Below are 26,287 nucleotides of genomic sequence, written 5' to 3' on the forward strand. Positions count from 1 at the left end.
ACGCAAGGTGCTGTGGAATCAGGTACATTTAGAAAAAAATAAATACAATATGCATTATATTTGATTGGGATTTGTGGAATCCCAGTCACGGGTGGAGGTAACATACAAGTCATTTTCAAATCTGAAAAGAAATCCTTATAATAGCAGGAGACACAGCTAGGAGAGCTGTGACAGAAGGCAATTGTGTCTCTTCCACCATTTGTTTTTGAGTTTAGATGGCATCTAGTAACAGTAGGACTGTCATCACCTAGGCTATCTTTTTGGCACATGGACCCAGTTTTAAAGAGAAGACTGAAATTGAACCATTCGAAAATATCGAAGTCTATAACCTAATATGTGGTGAGTATATCTATATAAATTTAACATCAAAATGTGGATGTAGTTTTAAAAATACATATTTTGAAATTGGCAATAAATTGAATCCCAGAGGGGGCTGCTCTGCACTAAGAAGACAGAAAGTAGAAAAGATAAGAATGAATCACCATTCTGAATTATTCAGCCATAGTAGTTTATGAAATTATTGTTTCTGATTGCTGGTAATGACAAAGATTAGATCTCAGGAGATGAGCCTTTCTATCAGTTAGTTACTACTTGAAAACTTAATAAAACTTAGGTGAGTAAGATCACATTTCCAACTTTTCAGAGTAGGAAAATACACAAGTATTTTCTTGTAATTACAGAGAAAAAGCTTCTGGCATAAAAGGATGATAGAAATCCTATTTGTATAGCTGCTTATTATTATACTCAGTGTTAAAAAAAAAAACCTTAAATAATTAGAGTTTTAGGGGATTTCCCCTGTCTTTATGCCTACATGCTTACTTCAAACCATTGTATTAACAAATCGTTTAGGCAAGGTAATGGGTAAGTTGCAATTTCACCTTGAGCTTTAGAATTCTGACATAAATATCCTCACCATTGTCACTCTTAATCTTGCCAAAGGCGTGTGGTGATTGAATATGACTTAGAAACCAAAGAGTATCCATTTGAAAATACTGTGTTGTAGCCTTAACAACTTTGATTCTTGGTTCCCCAGCTGGATGTGTGGTCAGAGATGCTGGCCCTTTGTGGGGAAGCTTAGAAGGAACCAGATAGGATTTAAGTTCTGGAAGAGATCTATTAGGCGGTATTCAGCAGGAGCCACTTAAAAGGCTATGTCCATAAAATATTTGTATATTGTATTGTTATAGAACAAAATAGAAAAAGTTATCTAAATATTAAGCAAAATCTATGAGTTTAACTTTTTAAAGGTATCTGTCCTTAGAGAAGTTTCATATAACTAAGTAAATATACTACCAATAAGATTGTAAATTATTTAACTTCTTCAAAATTGTTTTTTGATAAAACTATAGCTTCTTATGCTAGAAAGACCATGATATGCTTAAAGAACAAAGTGATCCTTTAAGCAATAATACTTTTCTGTAGAGGAGCAGACACAGTTCCTGAAAATTCCTATAGCTCTTACAGCAACGGTCCCCATTCTCTAGAAAGAGGAGGTGGTGAAACCATGGGGCAAGAGTCAGTAAACCCAATGGCACATGCAGTCCAAGACTGTTTTATGGCAGAATTTATTTATTTATCTATTTATTAATTAATTATTTATTTATTTTTTGGGAGAGCACAAGCTGGGAAGGGGCAGACAGAGGGGGACAGAGGATCTGAAGCGGGCTGTCAGCCTGACAGCACAGAGCCCGATGTGGGGCTCGAACTCACGAATCACGAGATCATGACCTGAGCCGAAGTCAGATGCTCAATCGACTGAGCCACCCAGGTGCCCCTTACTGTGGAATTTATTAATGGAAATTTTGTTTTCCTCCATCTCCTAGACAGATATTGTTGCCTTTTAACTTAAAACTACTTTGAACTTATTTTTAAAAACAGACCTTCTACACATTCAACCAGCACCAAATAATGGCACCCATGGTAGTTTAAACCATCTTCTGAAGGTCCCTTTTTATGAGCCATCCCATGCAGAGGAAGTGTCGAAGTTTTCTGTTTGTGGCTTTACTGTCCCACTGCCCACAGATACTCTCCATTGTTCATGCCCTGTGCTACAAAGCGTAAGTAATAACTTCATATATTCATAAGAATATAAAGGGGCAAACTAATTTCCATAACCAGGATTATCGTCAGGGTAGCTGACAACCAGGTTTGTGTTCTAGTTAGGATCTTTACTAAGTAAATGTATGTGGTTTCTCTGAACCTTGTCTGGGGATGAGAGATGCATTGTCAATTAAGTACGTGACTATGATTTGTAAATTGGAAAGCACTATTTGGAAATTATTAATTCCCTTGTGAGCTAAGTGTCCTTAACCATTCAAAATGGTAGAATCTTGGAGCTCTTTTTTATTTCCTTGGTAAACCATCCCTCTTACAGCTACAAGACCTCTTACAGGTCTTTTTAGTGCATCAGGCACTTGGCTGAGTTCAGGAGCTTGACTTCAGATCCCAGGAGACCGTCAGTAAGGTGAGATTCCAGTGCTAGGAACCCCCACCCCCACCCCCAAAAGGCAAGGAGTCAGAACAGGAGCTCAAAATGCAAGTTCTCCTTGTGAGAACTAGAGCACATGGATGGGCCTTGGGGTTTCAGAATGGAATCAGAGCCCGTTTTTATCAGGAATCCATCCAGTTAAAACCAATGTCAACGTGCATCTGACGCCAAGTTCAAAATGTGGTTGTAGAGTTCAATAAGCACGGGCTGCCTCCGCCAAGAATTATTCCTTATAACCAGGAGTCAGCAAAGACTTGACCTTCTATAATCCTCCAAATACCATTACACCACACAGATCAAAAAGTATATAGATAGATGCCAACCAAAAGAGGCTTTAAACGGTAAAAGTCCAGTCAAGCTTCCCAATAGAAATCAAATCCACAGTCAAGATCAAAGTATGGATGCGGGTTTCTTACCTACAGACAACTTTGATGGAAGTGCCATTCAAAATAATGGTAATAATAATAAACATCACAATGTGGGTGTTTTAGTCTACATTTTAGGGACAAAGAAGGGTCAGAGAAGTCAGGTGAATTGTCCCAGGTCAAGGATGTTTGGTCTACCTCCGGACTGCCAGCTTCCAAATTATTCTCTGTGAAGAATGCCCTTTGCTATTCAGAGTGTGGTCACAGGATTCAACATCTGCCTCACTTGCAAGCTGCTCAGAGATCTAGAATCTCAGGCCCCACTGAGCTCAGGTTTACTAATCAGAATCTGCATTTTAACAAGACCCTCAAGTGAGTTGTACTCCTATTAAAGCCCTAGAAGCCCAGGGATGTTGTTATTTCAGTTTAGCAGTTGATTCTAGCTGTGGTCAAAATGCTTTGCCCCAACATCAATTGCGTCTTTGCAAACTCCCACACAAAGTCTTTTAAGGAGTAATAGTATCTCTGTATTTCTGAGTAAGTGGCAGAATTGGAATTTAAACTCAAGTTAGTCTGGCTTCTTTGTTGAGTAGTAAAATATTCATGTGATTACTGCAATCCTGATCAGGAAATAATCCTGATCACCTTTTACAACATGTGTTATCACTTTGACTTACTTTCTCCCTTCCCCACATTGTTTTACAGAATGCTGCTTTAGAACATGTGAATCTAATGCTAAATCTCTCCCAAAATGAAAGTAAGTCAGTAGAAAACATGTCAAGTCTTTGATGTTTAGGCCCAACAAAACACAATATTGCCTTTTTGGGGGTTCTTTAAAATAAACTCACAGAGGCTTGTGAACATAAAGATTGTATTGCCAACATATAGGAGGGGGAAAAAAACAGAACTAGATCTGGTAAGATCAGTTGCAAGCCTGGGTAGTTATAGTGGTTCCAGGAACACAACAAATTCCTTGAAATTGTTGTACCTTCTCTACGGTCCCCTGTTCCCTTTCTTAGATGTGAACAGGGTTCACTGCCTGGGTTGGACTCCTACCTCTACTGCTTCTTGGCTGTGTAACCTGAGCCAAATCACTTAACGTCTCTGTGCCTCTGTCTACTCATCTATAATAATGGTACCCACCTCATGTGGTTGTAAAGACTGAAGGAATTAATCCATGGAAAGAATTTAGAACAGTGCCTGGCCTGTAGCGACATTATTATTATCCGTTATCTTTAAAGTATTCTTGTGTTAAACTCATTGGGCTTGTTTCATCATTTATAAAATGGGGATACCGTCTTTATAGAGTTTTTATGAAGATTAAATGAGTTAATCTATGTGCGCACTTAAAATAGTGCCTGACGCACAGTAAAAGTTCAGTCAATGTCTTGGTTGGTTGAAAATCTTTTTATAATCTATTGAGTGTTATTCCATGGCATGAATACCTTGCAGGTTTTTAAAGTATCAATAATTGATGGAGTTTTAGAATATACTAACAGGCAAATAAAAATAAATACATCAGGACATACTTTTCTTTATAAAATTGCAACATTGTTCCTATGATAATTATTAATGTAGGTCATCTTTGTTACAAAGTATGTCCTTTTGATTTTGAGGTTTTCCCTCTTCAAATATGCCCTGTGAGCTGTTAGCTGCTTGGCTAAATAACTTATCTAAGCCCTAGTTTTGTAATATATAGAGTGGAATAATAACACTTCAGAGTTGTAAGAATTAAGAGGTTAAGTATGTAAAATATTTAGGAGAGTAACTGGCATATAATAAACCACCAGAGAATGATGGTTTTTTAAAAGTTTTTATTTATTTATTTTGAGACAGAGTGAGAGAGAGCAAGTTGGGGAGGGGCAGAGAGAGAGGGAGAGAGTGAGAATCCCCACCAGGCTCTGTGCTGTCAGCATAGAGCGCCCATGCAGGGCTCGAACCCACATGAAGGGAGATCATGAACGGAGATCATGAATGGAGCTGAAACCAAGAGTCAGACACTTAACCAACTAAGCCACCCAGGCACCCTGAGAATGATAGCGTTACACATAGAAGCATTTGCTAATTTTACAACCATTTTTATGTTATTGTCATTTTAGTAACAGCCACAGAGAAACTAAATGTGCCATTTGGGAGGCCCAGGGTCATGCAGAAGAACAAGGAGCACTGTCTTCTCTATCACAGGGAATATGTCAGTGGATTTGGAAAAGCTATCAGGATGCCCATGTGGAGCTCATATACAGTACTCAAGCCAGTAAGTTTCTCTGTCCATTGATCCCCAAAGACTGGGGAAAAAAAACATTTGTAGCTCTCTAATATTCTAAGAATTGAATTTTGATTTTCAGTAGAGATCCCAAAGTGAGTTTGTCTTGTAAGACAATAGCCCAGATATTGTTTAAAGGTATTTATAGGTGCTGTATGGGTGCAAAAGAGGAACACACTGAGTTTTGCCTGGAGAAATTAGAAGGTGCTTACAGGCCAATTGGTAAGGCAGGTAGGAAAGATTTCAAAAAGAAGCAACAGGAAGTACAGAGACACACCGTTTATTTTGTATATCCTACGTACACAGTGGGTGCACCTGGAAGGTGATGGTAACTAGATTATAAAGGGCTTTATATTTATTTGATTATTTAACAAATACCTTACTATCTGCTGTGTATATTATGGCAGGCACAAGGAACACAATGTGAGTAAAAAGTAATCCTTCCCTGAAGGATGCAGTATTCTAATAAGTCAGGCTGGACTTATATGTATAGATGTCCCTTGTCATAGAGCTCTCCAGACTGAAGTTGAGAATCCAGCTGTTTATATTCTCTTCCTTTTTCACTGTCTGGAAAACACCTTTTGGGTAAGTGACCCTGGGACATGTGGCTAGCAAAATAAAGAAAATGTCAGATCTCTAACTCACACCATATACAAAATTAAATTGCTGGTAGATTTATAGACTTAAACGTGAACAGCAAATCTGTTTTCCTTTGCGTATATCCTTATGACCTTGGGATAGAAAAGGATTTCTTAGGATCCAAGAATAAAAAAAATTATTAATTTCACCATATTAACATTAATGTGTGACAAAAAGACAAAGTTATGGATGAGACAATATATTTGCATTGCATATAAGAAACAAGAGATGGGTAGTATCCAGAATGGCAATTAGGATCTAGAATAGCTAATAAATTTCTTCCAATAAACAAGAGAACAAGAGAATGATAAACTTCTTAGTTAATAAATGGACAAAGACTATGAGCCATGCAATTGAACTTCATTAGCAATCAGGGAAATGTAAATGAAAGCAAAAATCAGTCTGCCAAAAACCAGTCAAAACCCCCTTCAGGGCATGGATGGTCCTGTTTAACGTATCCGCACAATAGAGCTGCCCTGTCAATACTTCCTGAATGACTGTGTTGGCCAGATTAATCCCAACCATTATTTTTAAAGGCTTTAGGACAATGCAGTACTTTCAACCAGCAGGGTAAATAAACAATCAGGAAGCTGTTTTGTAAAGAAAATCTTGATATCTTAGATCCAAAGATTCTGATGACAAACGTCAACCTATACTGTTCTTCCTAAGGGTACAGATATTCCACCCCTTTTAATGGCAAGGAAGTGATTGGTTTATTTACTTATCTTCTGTTCCAATTTAAGATTTCTGGAGAAAAATAAGCATATTTTCCCACTATTAATTGAAGCTTTGTGTGTTCTGAACACCAGCTCTGCTGCTGACAATGGTTTAATTGTGGTCAGTGGTAGGAGAGCCCTGATATTTCCCAATGTGGGCAAATATTTTACCAACAGTTACCTGAGTTCATGTGTATGGTTAATGGCAACATCACTTTCCTAATACACAACATGGTGTTTGTGATTTTCTTCAACATACTGTGGAACAACAATATGAAGTTGTTTATTCCTTGAAATAATTTCTATTTGTTTTTGTTTTTGAGAAGGGCAGTATATTTAAGGCCAGTCTTATTATTCAGTTCTCTATTTTGAAAAGTCCAGGTTATCAGGGACTCTGTGGAGTTAAGGGGAATGTTGATGTTTTTAATACTTTCCCCTGCTGTCTTGCATTCCTGAATTTATATGAGCTTTAGCGGAAGTCAGAGGCAGAGAGATTTTAAGTGGGCTCAGACCAGGCGTTTAGTACAATTCTTTTTTGTTATTGTTTTAAAACTGGCTTCATTGTTACCAAAAGTTCCTGCCCTTTCACTGATCCCACAGACCTACTTGTATATTTCTCCCTCCATGTGACAGGATGGAATTCTAGCAATTTTCTGCTTTCTAATTCAGAAATTACTCTGTTAGTATGTTGTGGTTCAAGAAAATTACATACAAGGATGTTTTGAGATTCACATAAAAAAGTTGTAAATCAGCCCTGTGTTTGAAAAAAAAAAAAAATCAGACTTTAAATAAGCACTTTTTGGAGCATGGGCCCAATTGGCTTGTGCCTTTAAGTTTTATGGAGCTTTTGTTTTTCTGTGGTTTTGGTGGGTTTTCTAATTTTTGTTGTTGTTATTATCTCAGAAGAGTTCTGGAGAAGTAGCTGTGATTTGAAATCATGGTCCTAACAACAACTGCTTCAAAACCATTAGAGTTGATTAGACTGTATATGCATTTTGCTTCTGGGCCTGCTCAGTAGGGCCAGATGAATGGCTTTTTCTGTTGCTAGGTGAAAAATTGAAATTAAGAGCAAGAACTATGATTATGTTTTAGAATGTATGCCTTATAAATTTAAAATAAATCAAAGAACTTTTTCAGAGAAGAAAATGTAGCACACTTGCAAAGCACTTCTCTCTCTCTTGATCTATATTCGTACATACCTCGCTTATCACTGGATTTTGGCGGGGGTGGGGGGGGGGGGTGGGGGGAGGGAGAGGTGGACGGGGAGGAGGGGCTCAATCTCACTACCGTGAGATCATGACCTGAGCCAAAATCAAGAGTCGGACACTCAACCGACTAAGCCACCCAGACATTCCTTCGCTGGATTTTTAAATAGCCTTGTTTTGTTTCCAAAGTTTCCTAGCGCTAATATTATAAATTATGACTTAATCGTATTTTGTGACTCTTTAAAAAACTAGGAACGTTATTATGTATTGCAAACATTTTTTTAACTATAAGAAATATTTTTCCCTATAGAAAAAACCCACATGCCCAGAAGAATAATTTAAAAAGTATACAGTTAGTATTCTTACCATAAGTTCAGATGGTAACAATCCAATCTTCAAATAAATAACTAGCTTTTATGATCAGCCTACAGGTAAAGAGAGTCTGTAGCTTCAATAAAAATACTTTTATCTCCTATTCAAGTTTTATTTTAACCCCATGCCAGACTAGAAATGAAAGTGTCTTGCTTTCCTGTCTGTGCTCATCACCTACTTCTCTTGAAGAATTTTGAGAGCTAGGGAGTTCAGATTTTATCTGAGTGTCTGAGTTCTATTTATTCTTTTCCTGACTTTTATCCCCTGGCTTAAAAAACTCTAAGGAACTCTGAAAAGCTAGCAGGGCTGAACCTGTTTCTGTGTGTGGAGGTGGGGGGTTGGGGGTGCGATGGTTCACTGTATCTTCTCTCAGGAACCCAGGACTCAGAAATGACGTGACCACACCTCCCCTCTATCCTTTTAAAGGGCTGCCTAATGCATAACCTCATGTTCATACAGGAGGCCACATCCTGTCTTTCCTAGTCTTGATGCACTTATATTTGGGGTTCAAGTTTGGTATGTAAGAAACAGGATTTTCAGTAAGCAAAAAAAGTGTAACTTTTTTTTAGTACTTTCTGACTAAACCCATTTTGATCCATGTGCCCCAAAGTCTATGCTACTTAGAGAAAATAGTAAATATTTTTGCCCGTTATTTGAGTACAACTTCTACAGCTGCAGTCTCATTAAAAATTACAGTACCCTTCCCTCCTTAACATTTTTATTATTTTAACTGTTGAATGCAGGCATTTCACCTTGCTTACATTACGGAAAATGTGACCGTGGCTACATTCATGTATTGCACACTTCAAGTAAAGCTTACAAAGCATGTGAAGATTTAGAGGAAAGCGATAGGGATGTGTGGTAGGAACCATCAACTCACAATATTCTGGTTGTCTACGCAGCTGACAGTCGATATTGTTGGTTCTCCCATTTTGCAACATCTTCACGTGCCCCTTTATGTCAAGTGGAGAAACCTGGTCATTGAGAAGTATTTGCTAGGGTGTGTTTTTGAAAGAATATAAACAGATGTTTTTAGCTTTCCAGTGTCTGCACCAGGAGAGTGAAATAAATGGTGAGAGCTAATCCATTGCCTCTAACACAAAAATCTTCATGTTTCTTGGTTTACTTTTTGGTTTGGTAGATTATATCACTCAGGAACTTCCTGAGAAAGGAAGACGGAAAGGTACATTTTTGCGACTTTGTGCATCTTTTTTTTTTTTTAACGTTTATTCTTGAGACAGAGAGAGACAGAGCATGAACAGGGGAGGGGCAGAGAGAGAGGGAGACACAGAATCTGAAACAGGCTTCAGGCTCTGAGCTGTCAGCACAGAGCCTGACGCGGGGCTCGAACTCATGGACCATGAGATCATGACCTGAGCCGAAGTCGGACGCTTAACTGACCAAGCCACCCAGGCGCCCCAACGACTTTGTGCATCTTAACAAATTCTTATTCTATCTACACACTTACTTGATGGGTTACGTTTAGATTTTAGAGGTGATTTTTCTTCAAATTAATAAGACTTCCTGGACTGATTCTCTAATGTTTTTATATGTTCTCTAATTTTTTTCCCATCTTTTGTTAAATTCTACTTTTTGAGAGATATTTGCAACTTTATCTTTAAATTTTTTTTTTCCAACGTTTTTTTTTTTTTTTTTTTTTTTTTTTTTTTTTTTTAATTTATTTTTGGGACAGAGAGAGACAGAGCATGAACGGGGGAGGGGCAGAGAGAGAGAGGGAGACACAGAATCGGAAACAGGCTCCAGGCTCCGAGCCATCAGCCCAGAGCCTGACGCGGGGCTCGAACTCACGGACTGTGAGATCGTGACCTGGCTGAAGTTGGACGCTTAACCGACTGCGCCACCCAGGCACCCCTGCAACTTTATCTTATAACTCTTATTGAATATTTTGTTTCTGCTGTCATAACTTTTTATATCCAAGAGCTCTTTCTGCCTTTTTTTTTTTTTAGCATTTATTTATTTTGAGAGACAGAGACAAAGCATGACTCAGGGAGGGGCAGAGAGAAGGAGACACAGACTCTGAAGCAGGCGCCAGGCTCTGAACTGTCAGCACAGAGCCAGACGTGGGGCTGGAGCTCACAGACTGCAAGATCATGACCTAAGCTGAAGTCAGATGCTTAACCAACTGAGCCACCCAGGCGCCCCTCTTTCTGCTTTTCTATTGTGTGCTCTTCTTTCTGTATGGATGCCATACATACTCTCATCTCTCTAAGGAGTGAGTTTTCTTCTCTCTCCTCATTGTCTCTTTTTTGTCTTGGTTCCTCCCCCACCCCGACAAAATGCCTGATGATCCTTGGCTGTAATTTTATATGTTAAGGGAGAGGAACTAAGCTATGTGGCTGGGGCTTGCAAGATGATAGACTTCGCTATAGGTTGATCAGGGTGAGAACCAGCCATTTTGTTGGGGATTCCCAATGGTAAGCATCCAGGTTTCCTTTCAGGCTGGCTTTTGTTTCCCTGAAAAGGGACACTTTTAATCTGATCCAGCATATATAATTGGTAGCCTTCATGGTAGCAATGAGACTGACAGGAGTCTTATCATTCAGTATATAGATTTTTATTTAATCCCATTACTTTCAATATGGTGCACCTGCTCTCTGGGCAGGTGTCCTTTAGTCTGGACATCCCTCTTATTCAACCTCTCTAGTGAGTAGATGTTTTATCTAGCCTCTTTTACAGACTTTCAACCTATACTCTTCTTTCTGGCCCTATGTACATTACCTGTCTTTAGGAAACTCCCAAGTTCTACCCTTGGGGTTTGGCAGTAGGAATCAGCTTCTTTGTGCTTTCCCCAATCACAGGCTTTTGGTTGTCAGTGTTTACTGCTCTGTCAAGTCATGTTACAATAGTAAACAAATAGGATTTCCAGCTTCTGAAAATTTCTTATCCATTATGTGTCTTCATCATCAATGTTCTTTTCAAGGGATTTCAGAAGGGAACAGAGATAAATGTGTTCAATCAAGTTGACAAGTCTATTCAATTTCTGTATAAGTGTTTTACAACCGAAGTGTTGTAGTATGTTAGGGGGTACATTCTCTGGGTGACTTTCCCCAGACTTCCCTCATCTTTATCTCCTACCTATTCTATGTCTATTCAATGTCTATTCTCCTACCTATTCATCGTACTCTCTTGCCTATGAATGTAGTGCACAGTGTTTTTTGCCTTTTTCTTTGTGAATTGAGCTTATGCATATTATTTTTCTCCCACTTTATTGAGATATAATTGACACATAGCATTGTATAAGTTTGAAGTATACAACATGATTCGTATATTGTAAAATGATTACCATATACATTTTAGACATCATAGCTTATTTTTGCTTTTAGTGCATGCAGTGAATAAAGGATATCTTAAATTAATTTAACCATTTTTTATAAATTATTTTAAAAATTTTGTTAAGAAATATACACATTGTGGGCAGTAGTGGGCATATGAATCAAAATCTGAAAAAAAAATGAATAACAAAATGTTTACTCACTCATGGTTACAACCTAATTGAAATATGATGATGATTTAATACTGTATTACCTTAAGTACTTGGGTTAGGCAGCATATTTATAGGACACTTGCTAGTGGATAAATTATTGTATTAGTCTTTAAATAGAGTTACAAGGAAAATTATAAAAAACTTGTTCCTATATTTCATGATAAATTAAACATGGCTACAATTTTTTTTAAATCCCCAAATAAGTAAGATCAGACAACCATAGCTTCTTTGAATTAATCTCAGGTTGCCCAGTTGAAGAATAACAACATCCTTAGTTCATATGTGTATTTTTAAAATAAATTGTTTGTTATTTATTTTCAAAATTTACTTGCAGGTACAATATATTTCACCACCTAAAAGTTAGATCCTAAAAAGAATTTTGGTTTTTAGCAGTAGCTCCCATTATTCCTTTTTTTACTCCCAGTTCAGGATTTTATTCTGTAAATGTTCCTTTCCAAGATGTATTTGATTTGCCCTCGCAGTGTCCCTAACCAGAAGGGAACCACAGAAGAAAACATTGCTGAAGACATCCATTTCCATTGCTTGCGTAGACCTGATTCACTAAGAAAATAGGAAAAGGTTAAATGAAAAACATTCTAGGGAAGTTACAAACCATATAAGGTGATGGGTTAGCCACAACTGTGGGTGTAACTTTTTTTTTTCTTTTTCTCTCTTTCAACAGGGAGACACATCGCCTCTTCCTCCCACTGTCCCAGACTGTCTGCGGGCTGATGTTAGGGTTGCTCCTTCTGAAAGCCAAAACTGTTCCTTTTATTTAGCAGACGAGAATATCACCCACGGCTTCCTCTATCCTCCTGGTTAGTATAACTCTTTTTTAGGGCAACAACTTAGAAAGCCCTCATCAGCTGGATGTGGGCATGTGCCTTAAACATATGCTCCCCACCTAAACTACCTGCTTGGGCTAAACTAGCTGCCCAGAGGCTTCCAGTGGTTGTGGGCTGACCTGATACAGTGTAACAGCTATAATAAAGACTAATAAATTTTGCAGTGGGAACCACACATTGGCTCTAATCTGGCCCAGATGTTCAGAGAGTTCGTCAGGTTTAAGTTTAATTTTAAAACGGAAGATTCTTTGGAGATGGATGCAAAGCGTCTAAAAAAATATTTTTTCTGGCTGCCACCCCAGCTAAGGCCTGCACCGAGAGTGCAGCTGTGCCCGTGGCAAGAAATCAGGCTGGAATTCTGGCCTGTCACACATGGGGCAAGCTCATGTCCGACAATTTCACACCATGGATTAAATAGCTGAATGAACTTTACGTTTTTCGTTTGTTTGTTTGTTTTAGAAAACGTCTCTTCTCTTGGGAACATACAAAAGCCAGTGTCATTTTCCCTTTTTTTCTTTTTAAATGTTTATTTTTTATTTCTGAGAGAGAGAAAGAGAGAGCACAAGTGGGGGAGGGGCGGGGGGGGTGTAGAACAGAGCATCCCAAGAGGGCTCCACGCCCATAGCAGAGAGCCCGACGCGGCCAAACTCATGAACTGTGAGATCATGACCAGGGTTGAAGTCAGATGCTCAACTGACTGAGCCACCCAGGTGCCCCACCCATGTCATTTTTCTAAACTCAAATCTTTTCCCTATTCAGCAGGAAATGTCATATTTGTTAACTCACTCATGGGATTTTCAACAATTTCAGCTTCTGGGAATGGGTTTGCTTCTGCTGTTTGGCTTCATTTTCCTGGAAGCCATGACCTATGAGGTCAGTTTAGAGATTTATAATTTAGGGATTCTTACAGTAAGGAAAGAAAGGTTTAATGAAACCAAGTAGCATGTCAGTTTAAATTCCTAACGCTGAATTAGGACAAATAAGCTGATATATCTTATTAAAATATCTTCAGACAAAGCTCCCAAACTTACACAAACCATAGGATAAACCTTACACAGTTGCAACATTTTATTAATAAAATTTTAAAATTGGCATATAATATTGTATCTGTTGAGCCATAAGGCATTTGTTGATATATAAATGTTTGCCTTGACAAAGAGATGAAATTAATAAGTAAACAACTTGTCTCAAAAAATATTAAGGATGAAATGAAACTCTGCTAACTCTCCACTACTCTGTTAAAAAGTCTGTTGTAAGTTAATTTTATTTTTCTCTGAAAAGGAGGTAATGCTATATTGATGGCTATCCCAACTTTCAGAGCTTAGTTTAAAAAGTAGAAAAGGTAGGGGCGCCTGGGTGGCTCAGTCGGTTAAGTGGCCAACTTCAGCTCAGGTCATGATCTCACGGTCTGTGAGTTCGAGCCCCGCGTCGGGCTCTGTGCTGACAGCTCAGAACCTGGAGCCTGTTTCAGATTCTGTGTCTCCCTTTCTCTGACCCTCCCCCGTTCATGCTTTGTCTCTCTCTGTCTCAAAAATAAATAAACGTTAATTTAAAAAAAATAAATAAATAAAATAAAATAAAATAAAAAGTAGAAAAGGCTTCTAGGGGTTCTGAGGACTGTGAATAACATGTGAAATTTTAAAGAAAAAACCCAACAACTTGTTTTTCCTTGCCTTTTGGTGCCCCCTCATTAGCCTTTCATTTAAATATTAGTTAACACACCCAAATGTATGTTTAAACACAAAGAGCATTATAATTATAATAAACATTTACAGGCTTGCAGCTTTTTTAATCCTCAGTATATTTATATGACATAGATGCCATGAGACAAATGAAATGCAGAGGGACATAGCATTTTGCTCTAGTGGTTCAGCTGGTAGGTGATGGAGCTGGGGTTCCAACCGAGGTAGTCTTGGTTCTAGAACATGCTATGCCCAGCACTCACTGTGCTAGACAGCACATCCATGAGTCCTCAGAACCAATCCTGTGTGGTGTCATTAGCAGTCTTCATTGTGTTAAAACTAGCTCCCTGAAGAAAATTTGACTTTAGAATGGTTACTTATAATAGCATTATTATTTTGTGCACATTCAATAACTATGCATTCACGTTGGTATAGTGTTTGTTTTCTAGGGCTGTTGTAACAGATTACCACAAACCCACTAGCTTAAAACAATAGAAATGTATCTCTCACAGATCTAGACAGCAGAAATCTAAATCAAGGTGTTGGCAGGGCCAGCACCTCTCTGGTGCTGAAGGAGAGAATCTAGGGGAGAATCCTTTTTTTTACCTCTTCCTGCTTCTGGGGGCTCCGGGCATCATTTGATACATGGCTCATCATTCCTAATCTTTGCCTCCATCTTCCCAGTGCCTTCTCACCTGACTCTCTCTTGTTCTCAACACACTCTCTTTTTATAAAAAACACCAGCCCTCTCTAAGTCCAGGATAATCTCATCTTGAGACCCATAACTCAGTTCTATCTGTGAAGACCCAATTTTTCTGTATATCACATTCACAGGTACAGCGGGGTTAGGACTTGGACATATCTTTTTGAGGGTCACCGTTCAACCTACAGGCATCAAATGCGTAAAACTGCTGGCATTGTTGATAATGTCTGCTGGAGAGTACTTAGTATCCCTATGTTTTGACTGCTAATGAATTTTCACTAGTATGTAATTGTATTTTGCTTAGTATGGAGTATGATATATTTTCTCTTCTAGTTTGATTTAATCAAATTCATTTGTTTTGCAGCAAACAATAGAACTTCTGATAGTCAATATGATGCTTTAATCACAAGTAACTTGGTCCCTATGTATAAAGCATTTAAAAGTAAGTATACATTTAGATTATTAATTTAAGTGCCTAAGTGACTTTGTGAACTTACAAACTAAACACATCCTTTTGGCAATTTCTCCATGATATTGGGTCATTATGTTCTACTGCTTTAAATTTAGGAATAGGAAGGACCTCTGGCATATTTTTTTTTACTTCAACTCTGGGTGCCTTGGGACTAGAGCTTCAATAATTTATTTTTAATCCTAATTTAGCCCTAAATGGCTGTTCACAAAACAAAATTTTACTGACACTTACCGTAAGTAAATGTTAGGTGGTTTGTCCCTAGAATCATAATCAATACAGCAGTCTGTAGGTTCTGACCATTATTTAGTATCACTGTCCCCAAAGCAACTCAGCACTAGGGAGGAACTTGGAAACAATTTTACTGTAATTTCACAACGGCAACTACATCGGCAACAAGAAATATCATCAATGTGGCTCTTTATTTAATTGTGTTGTATGGACTGTTTTGCAGAATTACCTAATCACCATGGACAATTACCGAAGCAGTCTCTGATGCTATTTAAATGTACCTGTCTGTAATAGAAAATATTTCTATATGCAATAAGGGTTGATATTTTTAACATCTTATTCTATTATTTTTAGAAATGTGGGATTACTTCCACAGTGTTCTTCTTGTAAAACATGCCATGGAAAGAAATGGAGTAAATGTGGTTAGTGGGCCAGTATTTGATTATAATTATGATGGTCATTTTGATGCTCCAAATGAAATTACAGAGTAAGTAATTTGAAAACAAATGGACTTTTTGATTTAGCAGTGGGATATCATGAGGGGAAACCTCAGTACTCTAAATAAAAGCTTAGTATTTGAAATATTACACAATATATTTATATAGAGATGTTATCATTGACTATTTTCAACCATCTAAATATATAGCAAAACTTTTATATGGCAAACATTTAAACTAATGGACAAGGAAGAGTTCAGCAAAATTTTTATTTGGAAAACTTCTAAACAAATGGGCACAGGGAAAATGTGATTTTGTAAAAGTTAAAGAGATAAGGAAGACTCACTGTATATCAGTAAACATAGAAGCATTCCAGCAAAAAATAAATAAATAAATAAAATGTCAAGTAGTGACGATTCACAATGTTGTCCAATAGTGAGTGATCCATAAAATACCTTCCAGGAGAGGGTATAGGCTTCCCCTAGAAAAGCAGTCCTAGTAATCTGTACATTTTTGTACCAAACCTGGTCATAATACGTTGCTAAGAACTACCTTTGAGTGCAGCATACAGGCATACAGAGTTTTAGAAGTTTTATCTTTATTATCAAAATGTATGAAAGGCAAACTAAATCATTGTGCTGTCTAAGCCTACGTTGTGTAACACAACAATTTCTACCTATACCTTCTGATTAACTTTTTTGGTGACTCAGTGTGTGGCCTTTTTCTATTTTCATTTGCCTTGTTCTTATTTTAGTGTTTATTAATCCTATATTTCACCAATTAATAATTCTAACAAACACTTTGATAGCACTTTACTATATGCCAAGTATTTTTCTGTACACATATACTTCGTTTAGTCCATAAAACATTCTTAGGTTAGATTCTTTTAGCCCCCATTTAGAGAGGAGGAAACTGAGACACAGAGAGGTTGAGTATCTTGTCTATGTTACACAGCTGCTAAGTGGCAAAGCCAGATACAAACCCAGAAGTCTAGCTCTGGTTCATGTAAAAATCCTAAAATCCCAGTAATATCGCTCCTTGTAGCAGCTCATATTTTTTTTTTACCAGGCTCATAATAATAGCTTTCCTTTATCGTGCTCTTAATTTTTTTAAAAAATACTTTCATGTTCATTATCTAAAAGACTGTCATCTGTTGTATGGATTTATTTCCATATCTGCACTGTGAAGTAGGTAGCATAGGATCACCTCCATGTTAAAGTTGAGGAAACTTACTAAATCATAGAAACTTAGAGGATCAGCACCCGCCCAAATATCTAGTGGAAATGCACCGCTAGGGTTGGAATTGGGGCTTCTTTGTCCCAGTCCCTGCTCCCCTGGAGAATGTCTCTGTGAAGTATAAAGTCAACAAAGCTGGGAAACACAGGAGGCAAAATGTCATGGTCTGCTTTTCTTTGGATTCTAATATTCTTCATTTATGCTAAAATGACCAAGTTTGGACTTCTATAAATTTCTGTTCTGGCTCATGGAAGTCTAAAAATATGTGATAAGATTTTGTACTTCCTATTCACGTACTTTTTTCTTGGACTATATTTTTACCTTGGCATTTAAAATATTTATATAATGACATTTATAAATTTTAGAAGCAAAAGTATAACAACATCCAATCTTTTCCATTGTGTTTTTAGATATATAAAGAACACTAGTGTTCCCATCCCAACTCATTACTTTGTGGTGCTGAGCAGTTGCAAAAATAAGAGCCACACCCCCAACGCCTGTCCTGGGTGGTTGGATGTCCTGCCCTTTATTATCCCTCACCGACCTACCAACGTGGAGAGCTGCCCTGTGAGTATGCTCCTGGAGAGTCCTCAGGACCTGAGAAAATGATTAGTCAGATCTCCTCCAGGCTTTTATAAAAGTGGCTTTGGCTACAACATGGGCAGGGTTGTACTAAAAATTACCACATTTTTAAACTTTTCCTTAGACTATTGATCTTTATGTAATAGATATCAATTTAAATATGGATGTGCCTACATGAACATGTTTTTAGATATGCGTATCTTATGTATTTTATTCATACACATTTTATTCACACTCACTCAGAAGGGAAGGGTTGGTACCTTATTAACATTTTGATTCTTAATATAGAAATTTAAGGTGCTGTGCCAAAGTTGGCACTAAATTAATGTTTCCTGAAGGAATACGTAAAAAAAACTCCATCAACTTGAAATGTGAGGACTGAAATTAATTACATATACATACACACAATGAGTTAAAGTAACTCTTTTTTAAACATCATGTGTTAGTCTACTTCAGCATCTTAATGGATCAAGGAAAATTGTATGTAACTAGTTACTTAAATTTGCCTGAATTTTTTTAGAAAAAAATATGTATTCTTGTAATTCGGTTTCACTAGTCATTCAACAAATATATTTTCACAGTGTACAGCACTGTGAAAGAAACTTTTTAGAATGCACCAAGGAGAAATACATAGTCTCTGCCCTCACAGAGTACATCTATAACTTTGATATGTAAATGAGACATAAAAGTGAAATATAAATAAGGATAAATTAAATATGGACATGTAGATGGGTCAGTTGATAATATAAAAATTATTTTAAAAATATAAAAGTAAGAGATGTCACAAAGTTGTTATTAATTGCTAAATACTGTTATAAGGATTTAGTGTTTCAAATTTGAAACACATTTGGCAGGAATAATCAATAAAGGAAGGTTATGTAAAATGAGAAGGGAGTAGGGCTGGGCCCTGAGAATGGGCAGAATTTGTACAAATTGAGAGGATTAAGAAGAACTTTCAGTGGAGAAAAGATTTGGTAGTGGGTTGGATGCAAGAGCCAAAGAAAAAAGGAGACTGGAAGATGAATCAGAGATTTTAAATGTAGGTAATTAGAAAAAAAAAAAAAAACATAGAGGGAAGTTAGGAATGAGAACTATTTTGGCAGGTAGATAAGATAGTTAAGTTTAGGCATGTCCGTTGTAGAAATAGGCGTTCACATGGAAAATCCCATAGGCTAGTAGAGACTGGAAAAAGCGTAGGTTCTAGGCCAGACTGGGATTCATCTTTATTCTTTTAGATGTTCAACACATAACTGCCTTCATCATACTATGTATTGTGGGAGATACACAGATGAAATAGACATGAATTCTATCAAAAGTGCTCATAGGCTAGCCCATAGATACCTAGTAAAATAGAAGAAAGAAGAGAAAAGTGGCACAAAGGACAGATAAAATTGCTATAGGACTTCAAAGGAGAAATATTTCCTGGTAGGGAAGGCGACATTCTAACTGGGTCTTGAAGATAGGATGTGAACTTGAATGTTTGAATGGTTTTTCAATGACTAAAGATGGAGGGCATAGGTTAGAGGCTAAACAGTGGGTCTCTCATAGTCCTAGAGTGGGGAAAGTTTTCCAAAAACAGGGAAGCCATCATTCTTCACTTACTCTTCCAGGGGCAGACAGTGGTGACTAATACAGTATGGTGCTGGCTACCACTGAATCAGAATTAAATAGTTCTTTACAACGGGTTCTAGGTAGAAGGAACTATTGGATATCCCTGATCTAGGTCCTTATTACCTTTTATCAGGACTTTTGAAAATGAATCTTAAGTAGCTTCATTGTCTCTTGTCCTCCTCCCCTTCACCTCTGTAGTATACCAGTTTACCTTAAACCTTAGGTTTTCATTATGACATACTTTTTCATCCCAAAACTTTATCTACCCAGAATAAAAAATGAAAACAAGCAAACAAAAAACTCCTAGCCTGCACTTAAGACTCTTCACAATTTATCTTCAGTTAGACCTGCAAACCCAAGTTGTGGGCTAACTGAAGTCCTTGAAACTACTTGACATATCTTGGGTTTCCCTACCTCGACGCCACTGCTCCTACTTTTCTCTCCTATAATGCCCTTGTTTTCCATCTGCTAAAAATTCTACCTACACTTCAAGGTAAAGAACAAATGCTATAAAGCCTCTGACATCCCAAGTAAAGATGATCTCGGAATTAATAGGGTGTCATCTCCATGGAATAAGACATCAACCCTAATGAATTGAGCATTATCTAAGATTTTAAGGAATTTGAAGTATACTAATAAGGGTATGGCATTTATAAAGGTAATTATGGGGGGCGCCTGGGTGGCGCAGTCGGTTAAGCATCCGACTTCAGCCAGGTCACGATCTCGCGGTCCGTGAGTTCGAGCCCCGCGTCAGGCTCTGGGCTGATGGCTCGGAGCCTGGAGCCTGTTTCCGATTCTGTGTCTCCCTCTCTCTCTGCCCCTCCCCTGTTCATGCTCTGTCTCTCTCTGTCCCAAAAATAAATAAAAAACGTTGAAAAAAAATTTTAAAGGTAATTATGAGACATAATATGACGAGTGTAAAGCAAATTTAAACCAAGCTATGAGAGAGATTGTGAACAAGATGTGGCTGTCAGACATGAGGGAGGTGAGAGGCAGGATGGAAAGGGTCAAATGTAACTGAAAACTTAGGCATAACTGACTAGGACATATATAAGACAATCAGTTGTTTTGGGAAGGATGAATTCGCTCTTTTTAGTCTTCAGATTGAGAGGCTAGTTGATTATCTAGGAGGATACAGGAGAAGCAGCATAGGATAGATCTTAAATGCACGGATTTGGGAGTTGGACATCTTGTGTTCAGTTATTGATATGGCTTCTTTGGGTAAATAATTGAATGTTCATCTCCTCAACTGTATAAAAAATCACCTTCCCTAATAAAATTGCTGTGAGCATTAGACAAGTTTTAAAGAAATCACATCTTATGTTGGAGCTACAGTCAACATAAAGTGAACTTGCATACAAGCAAAACCCTCTACATATCAAATCACCCAATAAGTACCAGTACATATACAAACTATATCCTAATATGGCTAAATCAACCAATATTTCCACTAGCATTAGAAAAGGTACGAGTGCTTTAAGCCCCCAATGAAATTGTTGTCTTTCTTTCAGGGGTATGTTGTAAGGAAACTGCACTTTTAAATAATCACTCCACCACTGGAAGAGGTTTGAGGCAACTAACACCATTTGTAGAAACGATAGATTCATGATTCCACCCCACGCTTGGTCTAGGGAATTAGATTCATGCTGCCTCATTTATTTTCTTCCTTCTCTTGTCCTTTCCATATTTTCTGCCTTTTTTTCCCCCTTTTTATTTTTTTCCCTCAGCTTTGTATTGTTAAATCCCTGTCAGTTAAAAGAGAATGTTGTCATGAGTCCAAGTGACTGTCATTATTGTAGCTTGCTCAGCAGATATCGGAAAATGCAGGCATGGAACTTGGAAGAGAAACCAGAACTGTAGAAATAGATCTGATATTAAATCATGGGAGTGAAGTAAAGTTGCCAAAGGAAAGAAAGTGGAAAGAAGAGATCCAAAGTTCAAACTGAGGGAAATGTCTATCTGCTAGGATGGAAATCACTGGAATCAGTTGAAGAGATAGAGGGTGTTCACTGAACAAGTCATCAGTTAGAGCTATTCAAGAAAAAAGGAAATTTTAGAAGCCTGTAGTGATCAACTAAGTGAAAGTTCGAAAAACAAAAACCCACTCAACTGGGTTATCCTTGCCAAAGCAATTTCATTAGTGTGGTAGCAGCAATAACCAAACTGTATGTGGTTAAGGGGAGAAGATAAAGAAGTAGGGTAGAAAAATACTGAAACTGATATTGCCTGAAAAACCCAACAAAGGACATTGTATTTTAGGGGTATATAAGACTTCTGTTTATGTAACAATTTGAACACATACACAGTTGACTCTTGAACAATATGGAGGGGTTAAGGGTGCCAACCGCCACACAGTTGAAAATCCACATATAACTTTTAACTCCCAAATCTAGCTACTAATAGCCTACTATTAGCTGGAAGCCTTACAATAGCATTAGTAGCCCATTTAACACATATTTTATTACATGTATTGTATACTGTATTCTTACAATAAAGTAAGCTAGGGAAAAGAAAAGGTTATTAAGAAAAGCACAAGGAAGAGAAAATACAATGACAGTTCTGTATTGTATTTATTGAAACAAATCTGCATATATGTGGATCCCCACAGTTCAAGCCGATGTTGTTCAAGGGTCAGTTGTTTTTAAATATAGCTCATAATCACTCTATGTTTGCAAGGCTGCTCTTCTGTTGGATGCATTAGTACAGTAAGAGTTGTCTATTGCTGGCTTCTGTTCAGATTACTTGGTGCAGGTGAACTACCTGGTATTAAAGAACTTGAGTATTACCCCTGACTAGATAGAGTTAGGTGGCCTGCTTTAGGTTTATTTCATTGCAGTTTTAAAAGAGGGTAGACCTAGTCAGGTGTCGAGTGAACGTTTAGTTGGATGGGTACCAAATAAGCCATGAGGGAGCAGAGTAATATAAATCAAGTGGGAGAAAACTTTGTGAAAAAAGTGATAAAAAATAGTGAATGCTGCTGAAATGGGAAATAAGGGCAGAAAAAAAAAAGAATCAATTAGATTCTCGTTGGAAATAGGCTCAAATTAGTACACTGCGTATTTACTTAAAAAATTAATGCACATCGTGAATCTCACAGAGAAATGCTTTAGTGGTTAGAAACAAGAAGTAGTTTCCTCTTACACTTCCTCTGGCTCAAATAATAGCTGCCTATGTTAAGCTTGCGTATTTAAAAAAACAAGTAAACCAGGGGCACCTGGGTGGCTCAGTCGGTTAAGCATCCCACTCTTGGTTTGGGCTCAGGTCATGATTTCATGGTTTCGTGAGTTCGAGCCCCATGTCGGCTCTGCATTGACAGTGCAGAGCCTGTTTGGGATATTCTCTCTCTCTCTCTCTCTCTCCCCCTCTCTCTGCCTCTCCCTCATTCGCGCTGTCTCTGTCTCTCTCAAAAAAATGAATAAACAAAAAAATTAAAAAAAAAAACAACTACTATGCTGAAGTCAAATGAGAGTTATTAAAACACATTCATCTAAACAAACCTTTAAATTTTCTTACTTTTAAAAAAATCTAAATGGAAATTAGCAGTACCATATGAATATCAGAAAATTAATATATAAAAAATAAGAAATTTTATAGAAATCCATAGCTCTAAAGGATCGAACTAATTTTTATATAGTAAAAAACCCATTAAAAGTCAGATGGCCAAGAAATATGTGAAAAGATACTCAACTCTGATGATACTCAGGGTAATAAAATCAAACAGATAAAACACTGTTTCACACTGTGGTTTGGCAAGGATGTGGGGAAGTGGGTATTCTCTTCCACTATCAATGCAAGTGTAAATTGGTATAAATAACCTGAGGAATGTGAGGTTTAATATCTGGGAAAATTAAGTTGCGTGTACACTATGATCCAGCAATTCCATTTATGTATCCTAGAAACTCATATTCTTGGATACGGGAGGCATGTGCCAAGTTATTCATTACAGTATTATTTACAATGCCAAAAATACTATCAATATGGCAATAAAAAGAAAATAAACTATGCTACCACAAACCACAGCTAAAAACAACTGATTTAACTGGCTCTGGATATATCTCTATGGATAGATTGCACACATAATTCTTTTTTTTAATTTTTTTAATGTTCATTTATTTTGAGAGAGAGACAGAGCATGAGTAGGGGAGGGGCAAAGAGAGAGGGAGACAGAGGATCTGAAGCAGGCTCCAAGCTCTGAGTTGTTAGCATAGAGCCCAACATGGGGCTCAAACCCATGAAATGTGAGATCATGACCTAAGCTGAAGTCAGAGGCTCAACTGACTGAGACGCCCAGGCGCCCCTGCACATGTAATACTGATTGAGAAAGTAATTATAGAATACCACTTATAATACCGCTTATATAAATTGGAACACTCATAACTCATGCTATATATTGTAGATTGATGTGCTGTAAAAATTTTAAAACATGGACTTGTGCTAATTATTAGTTCTGAGTAGAAGGACATTGGGGATTTAACTTCATCTGTACTATCTTATTTCTTTTATATCTGAAGTAAATACTAAAGTAGCTAAGCTTTATGACTTTGTGGTGGTCTGTATTTGTTATAACGTACTTTTTGTACTTCTGTTTTCCTTTTATTTTAGTAAACAACAAAATTTAGCTGTATCAAGTTAAGATTTAAGGCAATAAAAAACACAGGGAAAAGGAAAACCTCTAAATAATAGAAGATCCCTCTGTTAATAAAAAATAATGCCCTAAGAAAAACAGGCTTTTGTTTCGCTTTTACAGGAAGATAAACCAGAAGCTGTTTGGATTGAAGAGAGATGGAAAGCCCACATTGCCCGGGTCCGCGATGTGGAACTTCTTACTGGGCTGGACTTTTACCAGGAAAAAGTACAGCCTGTCTCTGAAATTTTGCAACTTAAGACATATTTACCCACATTTGAAACCGTTATTTAACTTAATATATAAATGAATTGGGGCAGAATGTAAATGATTTTTCTGTTAAATAATCACAAAATAAAGTGTTCTATTTTTCCTTAACCCTTCTAAAAAGCCATGTCACAGAATTTTCATTATTCCCTTCTCTTTTTCATCTCTACAAGTGTGTGTTATTTTAAAGTTCCTCTTTTTTTTTGCACAGAGATTGTGCTGTGGTATACCTACCATATTATATTTATTATCTTATTTATAATCTTTGGCCATATTTTCTGCCCAGCATTATCTAAAGAGAAAGGAGACCAGGCTAAGTGTCACTTTGGTGAAGGTTATACAAGAAATGTTGCATTTGACAATTAGACAATATTTATTAAAAGAAGCACATTACCTCATTCAGTAATTTCACTTGTAAAACCTGCCAACAGGGATGCCTGGGTGGCTCAGCTTGGTTAAGGGTTCAACTTCGGTTCAGGTCATGATTTCACGGTTCCTGAGTTCGAGCCCCACATTGGCTCTGTGCTGACAGCTCAGAGCCTGGAGCCTGCTTCAGATTCTGTGTCTCCCTCTCTCTCTCCCCCTCCTCCATTCGCTCTCTCTCTCTCTCTCTCTCTCAAATAAATAAACATTAAAAAAAATTTTAATAAAAAAAAACCCCATGCCAGTATATGTTTTACTGTAGGAAAGACTAGGAAACAACCTAAAAGACTGGTTGAACAAATTCTGGAATTTGTTTATACAAACAATATGAGTGCAATGCTATTCCAATACTATGAAGAAAGAAGTAGATCTATATATTGAATGTATGTCTATTGTTAAATAAAGAACAAGGTAGAATAGCATTCTATCATTTTTTAGGGGTCAGCAAACTTTTTCTTTAAAGGGCCAGATAATAAAAATTTTTAGGCCATATAGTCTCTTTTGCAACTACTCAACTCTGCCATTACATCAAGGAAGTAGTCATAGATAATATTTTTAAAAAGGGGGAGAGTTGTTGTGTTCCAAGAAAACTTTATTTACAAAAAACAGACAAACAACCAAACAAAAACAAAAACAAAAGACACCATGGAGGGCTAGATTTGGCTTCAAGAAAACTTTATTTGCAAAAAAAACAAAAAACAAAAAACAAAAAACAAAAAAAACAAAAGCCAGAACAAAATAAAACAAAACAAAAAAACCCAAACCCTTGGATGGGCTATACTCTGTCAACTCCTGATTTGCATAATAAAGCTGGGGTGGGGAGAGGTAGGAATTAATAGTAAAGAGAAATAAGGAAATAAAATTTTTATTTTGTGACCTTCGGGATTATCTAAAATTTAAAAAAATCACTTTGTATATGTTTATCTTTAATTTTTCAAAATATAGTTATTAATCAAAGAGATCCCATACTTATTTGAAGAGCAATGCCATTAGTCAGATTTTTGGATTACTAGACTAGCAATGTTCCAGATTATTTTCTGATATAAAGACCAGTTCATTCAGGGGACAAAGGCTTTGCTAGTGATGAAAAATCCTGTGACATGAGCTTCAAAAAAATAAATAAACTATTTCTATTAGGAGGTCAATTGAAGTATGATCATTAACTACAACTAATTGAAATGATAGTTTAAATGCCATTGGATTTTTTAAACATATTTTCTCCACTTGTAGGATTTAGTTTAAAAAATTGTGCAGTGAAAAATGTAAGGCACAAACTGAAAACTATTCCCAGCTACATGGCAAAAATTAATATAGTCAGAATTCCTCCAATTCATGTCCTCTGCCCACCACAGTGTGGAAATTAGATAAGATCACCTGAATTTAGGGGTGCTTGGGTGGTTCAGTTTGGTTAAGGGTCCAACTTCCGCTCAAGTCAGGATCTCAAAGTTCATGGGTTTGAGCCCTGCATGGGGCTTGCTGCTGTCAGCTCAGAGCCCACTTCCGATCCCACTGTTCCCCCCTCTCTCTTTGTCCCTTCCCCACTTGTGCTTTCTCTCTCAAAAATAAATAAGGCTGGGGCACCTGGGTGGCTCAGTTGGTTAAGCGTCCAACTTTGGCTCAGGTC

General features: G+C 37.3%; 1 protein-coding gene across 1 annotated transcript in view; it reads left to right on the forward strand.

Annotated features, from left to right (window-relative positions):
- The window catches only part of ENPP3 (ectonucleotide pyrophosphatase/phosphodiesterase 3), a 75,964-nt gene extending 51,616 nt beyond the window's left edge, over positions 1-24,348 (forward strand). Inside the window, exons 17-25 of the mRNA XM_007078621.3 lie at positions 252-339; positions 1,879-2,057; positions 3,559-3,610; positions 4,953-5,107; positions 12,236-12,371; positions 15,148-15,225; positions 15,838-15,970; positions 17,567-17,723; positions 24,097-24,348. Of these exons, the coding sequence (XP_007078683.1) occupies positions 252-339; positions 1,879-2,057; positions 3,559-3,610; positions 4,953-5,107; positions 12,236-12,371; positions 15,148-15,225; positions 15,838-15,970; positions 17,567-17,723; positions 24,097-24,267 (1,149 nt within the window). The 3' untranslated portion in view covers positions 24,268-24,348. The remainder of the gene's footprint in view (positions 1-251; positions 340-1,878; positions 2,058-3,558; positions 3,611-4,952; positions 5,108-12,235; positions 12,372-15,147; positions 15,226-15,837; positions 15,971-17,566; positions 17,724-24,096) is intronic.
- The last annotated feature ends 1,939 nt before the right edge of the window (positions 24,349-26,287 follow it).

This window comes from Panthera tigris, chromosome B2, assembly GCF_018350195.1.
Source record: "Panthera tigris isolate Pti1 chromosome B2, P.tigris_Pti1_mat1.1, whole genome shotgun sequence".
NCBI classification, from domain to species: Eukaryota; Metazoa; Chordata; class Mammalia; order Carnivora; family Felidae; genus Panthera; species Panthera tigris.